General features: G+C 40.0%; 1 protein-coding gene across 1 annotated transcript; it reads right to left on the bottom strand.

Moving 5' to 3' along the window:
* Nucleotides 1-1569: 1569 nt before the first annotated feature.
* On the bottom strand, nucleotides 1570-2906 carry LOC134287368 (uncharacterized). The gene is made up of 3 exons (XM_062849099.1): nucleotides 2778-2906; nucleotides 2028-2709; nucleotides 1570-1974 (listed from the first exon to the last, which is right to left on the bottom strand). Exons 2-3 carry the CDS (start codon nucleotides 2594-2596, stop codon nucleotides 1764-1766), a joined length of 780 nt encoding a protein of 259 aa, XP_062705083.1. The 5' UTR covers nucleotides 2597-2709; nucleotides 2778-2906; the 3' UTR covers nucleotides 1570-1763.
* Between the last annotated feature and the right edge of the window lie 13776 nt (nucleotides 2907-16682).

Below are 16682 nucleotides of genomic sequence, written 5' to 3'. Positions count from 1 at the left end.
TCTGCAAGAATCTGTAGAGAAATCTCTAAAAAAAATACATAGACAGGAATGATTTCCAATGGAATATTTGAAGGATACTATTGTAACATTTTGGATAAAATTGATAAAACTTGAAAGAATTCTAAAGGAACTCCTGGTGGTGTTCCTGGGGGTAATCGTAGAGGAGGAATTCTAAAGCAGTACTTGAAAAGTAATACATTCCAAAATATATCTCAGAGAAATCTTCAGAAGAATTCCTGCAAGATTGCTCCTTTCGCGATAACTACAGAAACAAATTGTGAGGAAATTTATAGAGGTATATAACAGAATTATTCTTGATTAGACACCACATTGAAGTCACTTGTATCACTTGTGTCACTTGTACCAGTAAAGGGGCGCTGAAATTTGGAAACCTAGAGTCACCAGCTCTGAGTTTACCATGACAGCACTTTTAAGATAAACACTGTCGTGTGGAGCATAGTTGTCCCATGCTAATAGGGATACCCATAGAACATGGAAAAACTATGCTGCACATGGCAGTTTACAAGTTCACAATGTCCGGAGTGTGCAGACTGCGACGAGACCGCGGAGCATGTGCTCTTTGAATGTCTAAGTTTCGTGGAGCAAAGGTCGAGTATGCAGGAGGTATGCGGTAGAGATATCACGCCTGACAACATTGTTGAAAGGATGTGTATGGGGGCGGACAAGTGGGACTCCGTTACTTCCACGGTTTCTCGAATCGTACTTGAACTACAGAGTAAGTGGCGAGCCGAACAACAGCTAGTTGAGTTGGCTCCCCTTCCCCATCCAGGAGCTTGAGTTCAACGGGTAGTCTAAGTACTAGCCAGGACCCGAGCCTCCAGGGGAGAGTGAACAACTTAAGGCGGTAGCTGGTGGAACGCTTACTATTAGAGTGTACTCATGTACGCCCCCCCCCTTCTCGAAGTCATCCCTAACGGGCGTACCGCGAAGGTAAGGAAGAGAGAGAATGAGTTTTTAGTGGGTCGATCCCCACATCACCCGAGGAACCACCTCTTGGGTATCTGTTGCAGATTTTCTCATTCTATAAAAAAAAAAGTTCACAAAGATGTTGATGATGCTTTCTTAAACTCGGGTCTTCAGAAATAAATAAAAGTCTAAGTTTATTAAATAAATCTACAGGGATACACAAAAGATTTAAAAAAGGCTTTTTTCTACGATTGTTATGCACTTTTATTCTAAACTAATGGGGTCTCTGATCAAGGAAATTGTTTATTTTGTCAAACAGAGCTATCAATTTGGCATAAAAAAATAAATGGACGCTTGGCACTCTAGCATCTTAACCAATACCAATGAAAAAGGTCAAAACCATGTAAGCAGTATTTGCCAAATCGACAAATGCCAATGTTGAAATCTTAAAGATACCGAAACAACTCATAGACACCCCGCTGCTCGTGTTCATCCACATGATCAACAATGTCGACCTCATTTGCACGTACTCCGAGTGGTGATCCCGCCTGTACGGTAGTTTCACACTAAGTTCGTAAATCACATCGCCAATTGTGTCGACCTGTGAATAGTTTTTGCGTGAGAGTTCTTCGAAAAAAATCTAATGTCGTTTTCGTTTTTGATTCAGTTCCAACCTGGGTTGGAACTGGATGAGATCACAGTTTCAACCCCAACCCGACTTCGGTTTCGCTTGTACTAAAGTTTGTTTGAGTTTGTTTGACGTTTGTTTGTTTACACATTTTCCGCCAATCCAGTTCCAACCCAGGTTCAAAAACGAATTCGACATAAATGAGACGTTATGTTACCTCGTCCTGAAAAGTATCAACCATGCGACACTGGAAGTAATGCTCCAGAAGGAAAAATCCAGCCCCAGATGCAAGTGATGCCGAGAATATGTTCACTCCAGTATGTTGAGCAATGAAAAGAAATGCACCGACGGCGAGAATTGACGAGTAGTGAACTAGGAAAAACATTTTCCCAACCACGTCTTTTAGTTCCCTTAATACTCTGGAAAGGTTTTGTTATTGATGAACTAGCATTATTACTTGAAACGCATTTACCTCCAATACTCCAATTGCTGATCCAAGATTTCCCTAATATCTCGGTTGATGCGATCCAATGTGTACTCCGCGTCAGTTCTTGAGCGAACCAATAGCTGAGCATATCGATACGCCAGCATTCTAAGCTTAGCACGCATCCCCAGTAGCAAAGTGGCAACGGTGGTAAAATTTGTTAAAAATCTGGGAACGATTCCAAGGGGCATACAGTTTATAGCTAGGCAGCGGAAGATGCTCAGCATTGGTTGCCCGAAACCCTGCAGCAAAGGTGGCAACGCAAGGGCTTTTTCGGTGACAGTGTTTGGCACCGAAAAAGCCACGATATTCACGAGCACCAGCCCAATCGAAAGCTTCATAATTGTTCGAGCATAGCGATTGAACTTTCGTTGTTCAAGCTCATCGATGTCCTGGTTTCCGGAATTCACACTGTTTCCAGTAAAAAAATTCCTAATGACCGTGATCGGTTTTTGGAGGTGTGACAGCACGAGCATCTTCGAAACTGCAACAAAGTAGATGAACAGTTTCAAACCATCAAATACGACGAGCGCTGAATCGTCCTTTTGGTTATGCATTGAATGAATCACTTGCAGGAGGAATACGAAGCCTTGGAATGCAAACACAGAATTGGAAAAGTAGCGAATGTTATGTTCCCATTTAATCCTAGATGTGGTTGCGCTTTTGCTCCCTGTAAAATTGAAACACAAAAAAAAAACATCATTCAAAAGCAGCTCAAACAAGCCTGTGGAAATTAACCTCCAAGCAACGTGACCACATCCAATAACCAGAAGCAATCACTACGTGAGCCTTCATCAGACCAGAACTGACAAATTTTGTCCAGCCTTGAGCGAATGGAATTCCACGGGAAGCGGAAAATTGGAAACATTTCGCTTCGCTGTCTCAATTTAGACTGATAAACGGAGTGCTTATGTTACAACAAACCACTATCAGTGGAAAAATACTTCAAATTAAATTAACTCAACTTGCATTATTCATCGAGTATTACACGTGGAATGCAAGGAAATGTGAAAATAGAATCAGCAATGAAGATAATTTGAAGCGAATGAACTGCAATTACCTATGTGAACCTGCAACAGGTAATATAGACTATTCTAAACTAAGCACGTTATTGTATTACTATGTATTGCTATCGAAAACTTGTATAATGGTGGGTAGAGCTGAAAATGCCACAATAGTTCAGCCTATTGGACGCAGTGGCTTAATTTCCCCAACAGGGGAGGAAAAAAAAAAAAAAAAAAAAAAGAGCTGAAAATGTCATTTCGACATATCTAAATTCAACCACATCCAGCTCATTTTAGAAGCTCAACCTGAGAATATGGTATGGTCTGGTCACGGACTGCCTTCGAAAAATGCCAATGATATTCATGGTGAATATCAATTGTTTTTTTTTTTCGAAGGTAATCCGTGACAATTAGGGGCTGTCCATAAACCACGTGGTCAAGGGGGGGGGGGGTTCGGCCAATGACCATTTTGTATGGACAAATAAAAAAATTTGTATGGACTAATGATCACGCGGGGGGGGGTTTGAAAAGTCCCAAAAAAATGACCACGTGGTTTATGGACAGCCCCTTACCATAAATATTCAACAAAGAGCGGTTTTTCCGTGACTTTCTTGTAGAGCTGGTCTAGCCGCACAAATTTTTCTTATACCATATTACCAGGTTGAGCTTCTAAAATGAGCTGGATGGAATTGAATTTGGATATATCGAAATGACATTTTCAGCACTGAATTGGTGAGTTCATAATGCCCGTCCATTTCCTCTTGCCTTTTAGCTTTCCATCTTGTTTCTCTCTCTGCTCTACGTGTACTTGCGGTAAGACGCCCATGTTAAGGAAGAGGCCAATTTTAACTACGAAACACTTGTTGGATTGTCGGAAACCTAACAACAGCGGGACGAGAAAAGAATTCACGGAATGGAGAAGGACAAAAGACCTGCGTATTGTTTCATGGTGCACGAACATTCTACATTTTACAGCTATAAACAATAACAACGGACTACACACATAACCATAGTGTTACCATATTTCATAAATGTTGTCTCGATTACGAGGGGTGCTCGAATGCATCTCTCAACAACACTGTCTCCTTCTCTTCTACATGTATACATCAGTTGTATTATACATTTTTTTGTCACTCAGAGGCTTTAGTGTGCGAATTTTTATCAAGGCTCAATGTTAACTTCTTAGCCAGCCAGAAAGCTCTATTTGGAACTCTATCTGAACTTCGTGGACCCTGAAAGTGTATTTTGTCATGGGTAGCGGATTCTTTGGTTACTTGGGGACACAGAGAACAGACATCCAGGCTAGAACAAATTCCATTCAGAAAGTTGTGTAAGCATTTGAATCTTTAACTTGAGTAGGCATGCAAACCAATACACGATGAAAACACTAACGCCGCCAAACACCATATTGAACCGAAACTAACCGATTGCAGCGCCACGATGTTTGTTGTGTTGTTGCTACTTGTGTTGCCGATGCAATATTCCTTACACAAAATTCAGATTGGACTTGGATGTCTGTTCTCTGTGCTTGAGATAGTCGGTATCCATGACATACTCTTTTGATGACCTTCGAGAATGAATTCTAGATCAATTGAAGGCGACGCTTATGTGAAAGGTCCAACTAGAATTTCCAGTAGAATTCTTACTGTAATCTCCGGAATTAAAAAAAAATCGTTCACGGAATTTAAGAGGAAACCTCCATCGTAGGCAATCTATTACCTGAGGGAAATAGCTTAATTTGTGATTTATTTAAAATTTCTTAAAAAAAGGCTGAAAATCCCGATTCAACTTACAGCCGATTTTGTACATAAATTATTAACCAAACTCTTTAAATTATCTCAACGTCAATTTCCACAATTCCGAGCTACTTGACCCAGTACCGTAATGAACTTTACTATTCCGTTGAATACTATTAATCTCTGAAGAAACTTGTGAACACAAGAACACCGTTAATGATTAGGATTTCCTTCAGAAATTAGTTTGGAATTATGCTTGGAAATCTACACAGTAAGAAATTCTGAAAATTACACTTGATGACATATTGGAAGGTTTTTATTTACTATTTTATTTCATTCTATTTTTCATAAAAAAGTATATGCCGCAAACTTGTAAGCAAGCCTCATACTGTAAATAACTAGCAATTTTGCAACCCAATGGAGAATTGTTTTGAAAGCAAAGGATGCCATTTTGTTACAGCGAACTTGATGTAACAATTTTGAACCGTGTATTCAAAATTCAAGAATTTCTACAGAAGTTCTATTCAGTGAGTTCCTTTCTCCTTAAATGTGAACCGCAATTCCTTCTTCAAATTCTTACACAGTTCCTTACTAAACTTTCCCGTGATTTCCTGGAGGTTTGCTGAAGCTTTTTTCTAGATTTGTTCACGTGTTTCTCAAACTATTTCTTCCAGAATTTTTCTCATATTTGCTCCCTGATTTCTTTTCGGATTTTTTTTTCGGTAATCTTCTGGATCTTCTGGGATTTATTTCCGGGATTTCTTTTAGGTGTTCTCGGACAACCTAATAAAATTTTCCAAAAGTTTCTTCTGAAATTTTCCATCGATGCTATACGGAAAAGTTTCCAACAGTTTCTCCCGGTATTTTCGCGGTACTTCTATTGGTTTTTCTTGTACTTTCTCGTCAGATTTCCCCCGTTGTTCCTCCAGAAATTTCCAGGTTTCCAGAAAGGTCTCAGGCGGATTCGGAGAAGCCTCAAGGGCGTCTCATAGAGTCTCAGGGGGTCTCGAGGGCATTTCAGGTGAACTTAAGAGAGCTCAAAGGAATTTGAAAAGGTTTCAAGAAGGTTTTGAGAAGCTCCAGGGGATTTGGAGTTTTTGGAGACGTGACAGTAATGTTTCGAAACAGTACCCGCCAGATTTAACGGTCGACCAGCGAAGCGAACGATCGCTTCTGTCACATATGCACTGACGATAATTTTGTCCTATATCAACTCACAGGAATTTGGGTTCATGCAAATCAACGCGAACCGTTATAGAGAAGGCGGTTGGGTTTTTCGGTTTTTCTCATCATGGCGTTCCGGACAACAAATTTGAATTTATTTGCTCTACATAGAAAGAAATTCTGAAAACTACACTTGACGTAAATATTGAAACGTTTAAATTTCCATTCAATTTCATTCGATTTTACATAAAGGAATTTGTTGTACGCAACAATGTTAGCAAGCGCCATACTGTAGACAGCCTGTTATTTTACAATCCGATGGAGAATTGTGTTGAAAGCGATGGAGGTCAATTTGTTAAAGCGAACTCGATGTAACAATTTTTAACTGTGTAGCTGTCACGTCGGTTCGTCGGTGGTTCCATGGGGTCTCAATAGCATTTCAGGGAGTCACAGGTGGATCAAGGGCATTTCAGGGAGTTTCCGAGGGTTTCAAGAGATCGCAGGAGGATTAAGGAGGGTAAAGTAAAGAGGGTTCGCTAAAACACCCTGTTTTAGTGTTTAAGGTACAGCCATGGACATCCCTGAATCCTTCTGGAATGCCCCTGAAACGCACTTGAAAATTGGAGCCACCTTATAAAACACCCTATAAAACCAATTTCAAATTCATGAAATCCACTGAATCCCTTCTGGAATGCCCCTGGAAGTTTTAATTTGATTGATTGATTGATTTGTCTTTATTAAAGAGACTTTCAGCCCTTGGCTGGTTCGTCTCTATCCTAAAAATGAAAGTTTTAAGTGTATTCCGAAAAAAAAAACTTGTGGAAAATCCGGACACGAACTCCCGAAGTGTTTATTGGAGCGATACAAAAAGAGACACCCAAAAGTTTCGCAGGATTAGTTTTGGTAGCAATTTTGGAGATGATGAATCTGTTTTGCGTGTTGGTGGAATTCCTGGAAGAACAGTAGTGCACGTAATTCTAGGAAATCTACAATAACTCCTGTAGAAATCGCAAAAGGAGCTTTGACTAAACCCCTGAAGAAATTGTTGGAGAAAGTTCAGAATATTCTTAAAAATTCTGATAGACGTCTCAGGAGCAACACTGGAAGCAATCTTCCAAGATCAATAAATTCCCGGAGAAACTCCGAAGGAAATCTGAGGAAAACTTCAAGAGAAATACTGCGAGAACCTTTGAGAAATTTCCCAGGAGAAACTCCAGACGAAAGCTTAAGATAACGTCTTGAAGAAGTTGCAAGAACAAGCGCGGAAGATATCCCCTGAGTGATACTGAGAGTGATACCACCAAAACCGAGGCGAAACTTTGGAAGAAATTCAGGAATAAGAAATTCTGTAAGAAATCGTTCGAAAACCTTCAGGAGATATCTCGGGAAGATCTCAAAAAAGAATTGCAGAAAATAACTCAAGAGAAACTTTGAGAGAACTCCAGGAACCAGTGCCGCTGCATTGATACCTGAAACCTATAAAAGAAATCCTACAAGATCTATTTGAGAAACATCAGGTGAAATCGATCGGAACTCAGAAATTCAGCGAAATGCTCACTGAGCGATTCCGGAAAGAATTGCTGAAACGTGCTTTCCAAATAATCATCAAGAGAGAGAAATCTTCAACTTCAACGTGACATCACAAGTTTTCAGCAAAAATCTTCAGACTTCCGCGTAACAGATTTATTTTGATAGTTCTGCACTAAATACACGCATGTAGTAAATGCTCGAATGAAGAAAATACTACATTGTTCATATGATCCAACAAAAGCATGTTTAGATGATAAAAATTAAACCAAGGGATGCTACACTATTTTCGTGTAAGCTCCTGAAACGTGGGGGCTGGGACCATGAAGGTATCAACATATTTAACGGGGTTGAGAGGGCTTCTGGAAGTTTCACAGGGATTCCAGTTGCTCTAGAGTTCCAGGGCCATCTTTTTGTGCAGACTGACCCTGTAACCTCTTGATATACCACTGAATATCCCTAAAGGTTTTAAAGGTTATTGAAACAATGTTTTTTTTTAGGAAATGAAAGCAAATTTTCCCAGAAATAAAAAAAATATGAAATGGAAAAATTTTTCCACAAAATTTTCCACAGTTGAGAAAATTCGGAAAGAAAAGCCGGAAAAACAATGCCCAAACTCGTGGAAAATTTTCAAAAAAATATTTTTGAGAAGGTTATTGCATAAACTTTAATGGCTGAAATTTTTGGAATGCACTTTTTTTTCGTTTTAGAGTTATAACCAATTTTGTTGAAAAATGTCCAAATGTATCATATGTAAGAGCCTTTTCTTTGAAAAATTATTACTAAAGAAAGAAGCATCGTAGAAACAAAGTTTTTTGATGAAAATAAAAGTAAATTTTCTCAGGAATGAAAAAAAATATGAAATGGAGAAAGTTTACAGCGAAATTTTCAAAAATATATTTTTGAGAAGGTAATTTGATTGCTGAAATTTTTGGAATGGACTTTTTTTCTTTCTTGAGTTATGGTCTATTTTGTGAAAAATAACCATGTACGCATATGGGTTAGTGGACGTATTTTGGCCCAGGGCAGGTATTTTGGCCCACCTTAGGAATTTCATTAATTTTATCATAAAGTCTCTACAAAATCTTGGCAAATTTTTATTGGAAGATCCAATAATATTTTGCCAAAATTCAAAAAAAAAATCTGCCTACATTTTGTAGAGATTATATGATAAAATTAATAAAATTCCCAAGGTGGGTCAAAATAGCTGCCTCGGGTCAAAATATGTCCACTACCAAAATTTCAGCCATCAAAGCTTATGAAAATAACATCTCAAAAATATTTTTTAGAAAATTTCTCGCCGGATTCCTGAGAAAATTTGCTTTCATTTTCTAAAAAAAAGTTTGTTTCTATGAAGCTTCGTTCATGAGTTATGATTTTTTGAAGAAAAGGCTTATATGACACATTTGAACATTTTTCAACAAAATTGGCCATAACTCAAAAACGAAAAAAAAAGTGCATTCCAGAAATTTCAGCGATTTCAGCTTATAGAATAACCTTCACAAAAATATTGTTATTATATTTTTTTACGAGTCCGGGCATTGTTTTTCCGGCTTTTCTTTACAAATTTTCTCAACTGTGGAACATTATGTGGGAAACTTTTTCCAGTACATGTTTTTTTTATTTCTGAGAAAATTTGCTCTCATTTTCTAAAAATAACTTTGTTCCTATGATGCTTCGTTCTTGAGTTATGGTTTTTCAAAATCGGTAGTGTCAGGGGAAAACAAAGAATTTCCACCTGAGTTTTCCGGGAGAATAGGCGACCCCGAATTTTTCTAATTTTTTTTTTGTTCATATATAGCCCTGCCTGTGAAAAAAGTTTCATGAAAATCTGGGCCTAATCCCGTACGATAACAAAAAAAAATATCCAGCAGCGCAAAGGCTATACCAGTTCGAACTAGAATTAGTGAAATAAGAATATAATACATTTGAGCGCTGAACAAAGTGTAAAGGGCGAACACGATAATATTGCCACACAGAAAATATTGTATAACTTTTGATTGCGTTCGTCAAAATAGCCATGAATAGTATATTATGTGTAGCTAATACCATAATTTTTTTTTTAAAACGGTTGAGTATTGGCGCATATATTGTCGATATCATAAAATGAGATTTTAGAAAATTTGTGCACCCATTTCAAAAAATTACTTAGGCTATAACTTTTTTGTTACCTCATCAAAACGTTTGAAAATTTCACTCGATATTCTTAACATAGTATCAATTAAATGGTAAAAATTTGATCGAAATCGGTTCAGTACTTTTTCTAGTAAATATAAAAAGCTCAAATCGCTTCAAGGTAAATTTTAGGTACTTTTTGACCATTTTTAGTTCCGTGTGCACTATTTTGACTGTAGAACTGGTAACACTGTCCCAATTTTTATAAAACTTTGACAGTGTAAAATTGTTGTGTTAAACTGTTAACAGTGAAAATTTCAGCCATTTTTGTTGAGTACTTTCAAAGTAAGAGCAGTTTGAATTTCACTATACCAAAAACCACATCTGCTTATTGTGACATAGTGCGACATATATGGCTATAAATTTTTAACGGCATGATCAAATTGAATGAAATTTTTACAAACTACTTCTACATACATACTTTACGTACATGAAAATTTTCATTGAAATCGGTTCAGTATTTTTGGCGCCAGCGTTGAAACGGCAAAAAAGTTTGTTTGCACAAGATTCTCAAGTGGCAATTTTCTTGTTTCAACGATATCTCCGCCAATACTCAACCGATTTTAATGAAAATTTTATGGTATTAGCTACATATAATATACTATTCATGGTAAAAAATAGCTATTTTGGCGAACGCAATCAAAAGCTATACAATATTTTCTGTGTGGCAATATTATCGTGTTCGCCCTTTAAGTGCAGCCCCCAATTGGAATCGCTCACGCAGTGCCCTAGTGGACAATAGAGCTGTAAATTAGGTTAAGTGATTGAAGAATTAAAAAAAAAAAAACAATAAATTTCTTATTTTCAACAGGATTCAATTCAGGAGTTTAGCAAATTTTAGAATTTAGAAAGTTGTTATATTTTCTTGTTTTTTTTTCTGGGTCGAACATTATGATAGGATTTTTGACAACACTTGATTACTTGATTACTTGAGAAAATTACAGAAGAAGTTTTGTGGAAAAATCCTAATAAAAATTTGAAAGAATTTTGAAGTTTTATCAAAAACAAAATGTAAAAATCGTCTATAATTTTGTTTTCACATGAAATAGCGCTTACAACTTGCATCTCTCCATGATCTTTGGTTAGAAGCTGATTTTGGAATTTTAGAGATCGCCATTGTGCTCTAACGAAACAACCGCTTTGATTGCTTGTATGCTACTTAACAATTGCCATGAAAGTCGTCCGCATTAGAAATAATGTTTAAAACAATAAAAGTTTTCACTTCAATTATTTTCTTTATCGTCGTTTTCACACCTTAACCTTAATTAAGGATTTTCGTTATGTTTAAATAGTTGAGCGTTTGTACCGTTTTATTTTCTAGCTACGCTTAATGTCAATGGATTATCGTCTTCAAAAATACAAAAATTACTTGAGAGCGATGAAAAATTCTTCCCCGATTTTTGCCATTCTATATTAGCAAAAATATATCGCCTAGGAAAAAAACCCTCACACGATTGAGACCCCCGGCTACACATTTGTAAATCCATATTTGACATGCTCTGTTGAGAGTTCGAAAGCCTTTTGGAAATATGAACAATAAGAGAATTTATAATCATTTGAGTGTCTTTCACTTTCTAGAATTTCTGAATTGCTTTCAAAATTCAGCTTGTGCAGGCCAATCCAGAAGTCAATCAAGTCAATCAAATATAAATTTGCTACCAAATGTACTAAATGCGATTTCGAATATACCTCCGGTGGCACCTCACCAATCCTCCCCACATTAATCCCACCCATGAATAACTAATCCGCAAAGCGACGGACCCATCAAAACGCGCTTGACGTTGACGCTGGGACTCGATCGGAATAATAAATTCGATTTTCAACTTCTACACCGGGTAAAACAACGAAACGGAATTCTATGCCAATCCACAGTTCAGCTTCCTTTTTTTTTTATTTATCATCCGGTCGACCCATTATCTTGCTCCATCTCCATTATAATATTTCAGTGTCATCGGAGACTGTCACGCTCATAACTCCCGGTGTCAGTCCAATATCTCACGGTGAATTATGAACGACCTGTCTGATCCACCGCTACGCTGCGCTAGCTGCCTGCTGGCTGCCCGGATGGATCCGAATAGGCAACACGTTCCCGCTTCGCTTCTTCTGGTTTGTCACCAACCAACCATCCACGGGTCCACGAGTTTCCCATAATCAGCGCAAATCCTCCCGAGAACAAACCGATCCAGATCGAAGCTACAGTACTGGATCAAGAAGTGTACGCGTTTGACGATTTTCATATAAATTTAGTTTTGTGAGGTTCATTCAGGAATAATTGCGTTTTTATGACCAAAATCTATTTGTCAAAATATTCGTAGGACACAAACACTTCAAAATTTTGAAAAAGGATCTTTCAAACTGAAAATCTAAGCTTTTACGTCTGTTTTGTATTTAAAAAACGTTTGACCATGTTATGCTTTAAATTGTTCTATTACTGGTTCACTTAGCTTCACTGTGCTATTCGATAGTTTTGTAAGAATGTCATCATTTGTAGCCTATTCATTTCACCGTACTGTGCAATATCAAAAGGTACACTGAGACAACGGGTTCCACCAATCGTCCAGTATCAGGAAGAGAAGCTTCCATGTTATTATGAGCTTATGTCATCAGGTCCTCATCCTCATTTCCAGTTTAGCTTTTTTTCGCTTTACCAAGCTGGGGAGTGAACCCACTGTTTACTTTCACCATTCCGGTCCCACCCCCATCCCGAAAGCTTAATTCGATTAAAACATAGATACGACAGATAAACCCCGACTCTCATACATATTTTATGTGGAACACGTTCTCCTGGCTTGGCATAGACCGGGAACCGAGTACCAACTAGAACCCACCCTTTCCAGCCAGCCGGCTGGCCGGATCAGCGGTTTTATCATCTCCGAGGTTCAGGCCACTTCTTGAGCGGCAGGAGAAAATCCAAATCCGACTTCTCTGGACTACGCTACTGGCCCACTCCACTACTGGCAGCCAGCCGACCAACTGGCTTCGGATGTATTAAACTGTGATGCTGTGGGTATGTGGGCCACAGAGCGCACGGATCCGAGCGATAACGTAAATTATAATTTAACCAGTTCATGTGACTCTCGGTGACCACCTAGCCCAGTGCTGTCCAGTCCATGGCCGCCGCACTATTGTGCCAACAAATGTGCTACAAAATTTAAGATTGGCATGATAGCTGGCAAAACCATGGGCGTTAGTGGAAACATTGGTTCTGGGGATTCTATAACAATGGAGATATGAAGATTGAAGAATTCAGATTTAAAATCAAATTGAAGAATATTAAAATAATTAACAGATTTTTAAATAGTACAACGCCGTCTAGAACGTGAACGTCTAACGTGAATCCTACAATGCTTATCGAAAACCACTATCAGGTATGTATCAGTAGGTCGACTCCAAAGGCAGTTCTCCTCGATTTGGGGAATTTGTGCTATAGCCATGAATACAAAGAAGGAGGATGGGATAATAAGAGATGAGATAGGGGAAAGGAAGGTGAATGAAAAGGATCGTCATAATCACATAAGGGGCCCTTCATAAACCACGTAGAATGTGGGGGGGAGGGTTCTCGCCAAAATCTACACTCCATACCACAGTAGGTTCAAACAGCGACCTGAAAAGGACACCGTAAAAAAATGCATAAAGCGTAAAGAGAGCTCATTACCACAGCGGGTCAAGAACAACAAAACGTCCTGAAGTCAGTTTCACTTCATAAGTGTTTACCGAGTACTTGGAAACGCAGTTATGCAAAAACTGAAAGTTACTTATCAAATAATACGAAGTTCCATAATCAGATTCACAACTATCACACACAAACGAATCAGCTTGCTGAATAATCACCATGTGATAGCAGAGTCGGCAGTGGCCAGTCATTACTACTTTGACCAGTTGAACTACAGTTCTGCTTTGACAGATACTTCGCCACCCTTGGAGATGGCTGAGTACAATACAATTTTGTTTGACGACATGACTCCAAACTATTCCAGTATTGTTTGTGCTGAGTGGCAGCCCAGGTGTGAATCAGAAGCTTTACCCAAAACTTCGATATCGGAATAGCTGGCTCACTGGTGCTGGCTAACTCATCAGTCATTTCATTTACAGCGATGGAATAATGACCAGGTACCAAAACAACGTGAACTGTATTTGCTGAATCCAGCTCCTCGATTTGAAAACGACAATCAAAAACTAACTTTGACCTATAGTTGGCCGAAGCAAGTGCTTTAACAGCAGCCTGGCTATTGTAATATCCATTCAGAATTATCAAATCGGTTTAGTTCAGTGTAACACCAGTTGACAGGCCTCTGACTGTTATAATGTAATACCACGATCAAAAAACGATCAACGATCAAATCTGACTATACATGTCAATGGTTGCTACTCCGTTATTGATCTGAGCTGGTAGCTTTACCCTCTGACTGTTATAATGTAATACCACCATCACAAAGTAAAGTGTTCGATGAATCGTATAAAAGTTGAATAAACTGAGCGGTCAGCTCATTCGTCATTCCTATGTGAGCATTCGAAGAGCGAGCACGTTTAGGATATTTCGGAAAAGTTAGTCACCAGTGCAATGGGTAAGAGGAAGAAGAAGCCCCTTTTTCCCAACCGATCCAACACCAGCCCTCAGTTGAAAAAAGGGCAGAGGAAACAGCACACCCAGTGGCTTCGATGCTGCTGGCTCCCCGTGTGTAAACCGAAACCACACCAATGTCTACTCCCTGCTCCCAGTCGAGGATGAGCACGTCGGCGTTGGCCAGACACCTGGAAAAACAACGGCTGCCCCGCGGAAGGCTCCCCGCAACGGACCAACTACTACCTAGCACGACGGTGGCGAAGCAGCAGGCTCAGGACCACCGCCGAGGCAAGCAAAGCTTCCCCCTGGTGGTTAAACCCTGTTAAATCGGTTTCCCTCGACAAGCTGAAGAGGACGATGCAAGCGATCAGTGTTTCCGCTGATTTCAAGCTCTCTGGCTGAGCATCAAGCTCATCATCGCATCCGAGAAGGATTACAACAAGGCGAAGACGTACCTAATCAGGGCCGGTGCCGAGTTCTACACCCACGACGTGACGTCGGAGAAACCCTTCAAGGCCGTGATCCGAGAGCTACCAGAAATGGACCCAGACGTCATCCTGGCTGAACTTCGGGACTGCTACGATCAACAACCGCTGGCGGTCTTCCCCGTCAACCGACGGAATCGAACGATGAAGTACCGCGATATCTTGTACCTGGTATACTTCGCAAAAGGCAGCACTACCTTCGGCGCAATGCAATCAATCCGATCGATCAACCAAGTAATCGTTAAGTGCGAAAGGTACAAAGGACCAAACCGAAGCATCACCCAGTGTACGAGGTGCCTCAAATTTGGTCACGGCACACGCAATTGCCACTTAAACCCAAGTGCAACTACTGTTCCCTGGAGCACTGGACCGAGGATTGCGAACTCGAAGGAGCCTGTCAGCTCAAGTGTTCCAACTGTAGCGGCGTACACATGTCTACGGACAAATAGTGTCCCTAGCGAGAGGAGTACCGGAAGATCCGGTCACAAGCAACGATCAACAACCAACCCAACCAACAGCTGCGGAAGAAGAAGAAGGAAGTGAATATCGACCTCGGACTGTTCCCGGGACCACCGCCACCAACGTCGGCTCCCATTCATCCACGACAACGTACACATTCACCAGCGAACAACCCTGCCGGCGCTCCCCCGCCCGGCTTCAGGTGGCATCCACATGACTCAAACCATTAGCAGCATCATCCGAATCCGAAACCTAACCATCCGTGGTTCCAATCATCTCGGCCCCCCATCCCAACCCACCCCACCCCCTTTGCATTCTATCTCCAGCATGATTGCAAATCTTGCTGCTCTCGTCGGGGAGATGCAAAAGATGATGATGCAAATGTTCCTGAACAGCAACATTCACCGCCAAAATCCTTAATTGGAACGCCCGGTAAGTTGGTAAGTTTATCCTCGTCGGCGACTTGAATGCTCGTCACTCCCTCTGGGGTAACCCAAGAAACAACCAGAATGGTGTAGTGCTTGCCTCCGACCTCCAAGCCGGGCACTACGTTGTTATGCACCCTGATGAACCCACCTTCTTCTCGCCGGCCGGAGTCGGTTCCACGTTGGACATTGCCATCACCAACATCGTCGATAGCTGCTCCAAGCATGTCGCCATCACCGATCTTTCGTCTGACCATCTGCTACCCAGACAACCAGGAGTCGCATAAGAAACCACGTTGTACATCGTATAAAGTACTATTTTAAGTCACTATCGCAAATATGTACGGCTGACTGACAAATTTCATCGCATATGATGTTATGTTTTGAACTTATTACGATGTATCTGGTAAAGTCATATAAGAATATAAATAAACTTTTATAAGGTATGAGCACATCGTAGTAGATGATATTCTAATGTTTTTTTTGCGATGAACTTTACTTACTTGCTTACATGCTTAAGAGGCTCTACCCTCTAATTAACCGACAGTCTAAGCTCTCCACCGCGAATAGGTTAGCAGTCTACAAGCAGATCGTGCTTCCAATGCTCGAGTACGGATCTCCAATTTGGAGAGGCTGTGCTCAGACTCACCTGAAGAAACTCAAGGCAATACAAAATAAATTTCTGAAGATGATCCTCAACCTTCCGCCACACACAGAACATCTGAGGTCCATTGGCTAGCTTGTCTTGACCCAATTGTTAACAGACTTGAAAAAAAAAAACTATACGTCATCGAGCAAGAATCTTAGCCTCAGAATGGCATACAATCAGATGTTTATATATGTGATCCACCCTGTAAATAGTTTAGTAGTAAGGAGTAAGTTAGGATTACACCAAAACCTCCATTTAGGTAACGAGTTGGGACTGCCTAAATAGAATTTTTACTTAATTGGATTCATTAACTAAATGGATTCAGGTTATAACCTAAATGGATTTAAGGATTGCAAAGAAGTTTAAGAACGGCGAGTGAACTGGAGATTCAAAGGGGCCTAGCGGAGTTTCAGAGGGTCTTTATGGGAACTTCAAGAGGGGAGGCGTGGGGGTTG

The sequence above is a fragment of the Aedes albopictus genome, chromosome 2, assembly GCF_035046485.1.
Source record: "Aedes albopictus strain Foshan chromosome 2, AalbF5, whole genome shotgun sequence".
Lineage (NCBI taxonomy): Eukaryota > Metazoa > Arthropoda > Insecta > Diptera > Culicidae > Aedes > Aedes albopictus.
Note: the sequence above shows the minus strand (reverse complement) of the source record. Positions and strands in the feature narration are given on the sequence as shown.

What these genes read in the sequence shown, in the direction of transcription:
- LOC134287368 (XM_062849099.1), bottom strand. Translation starts at nt 2,596, where the DNA reads ATGCATAACCAAAAGGACGATTCAGCGCTCGTCGTATTTGATGGTTTG. An exon ending in CAGCAATTGGAGTATTGGAG is followed by an intron (nt 1,975 to 2,027) that starts GTAAATGCGTTT and finishes AAACCTTTCCAG; the next exon opens with AGTATTAAGGGAACTAAAAG.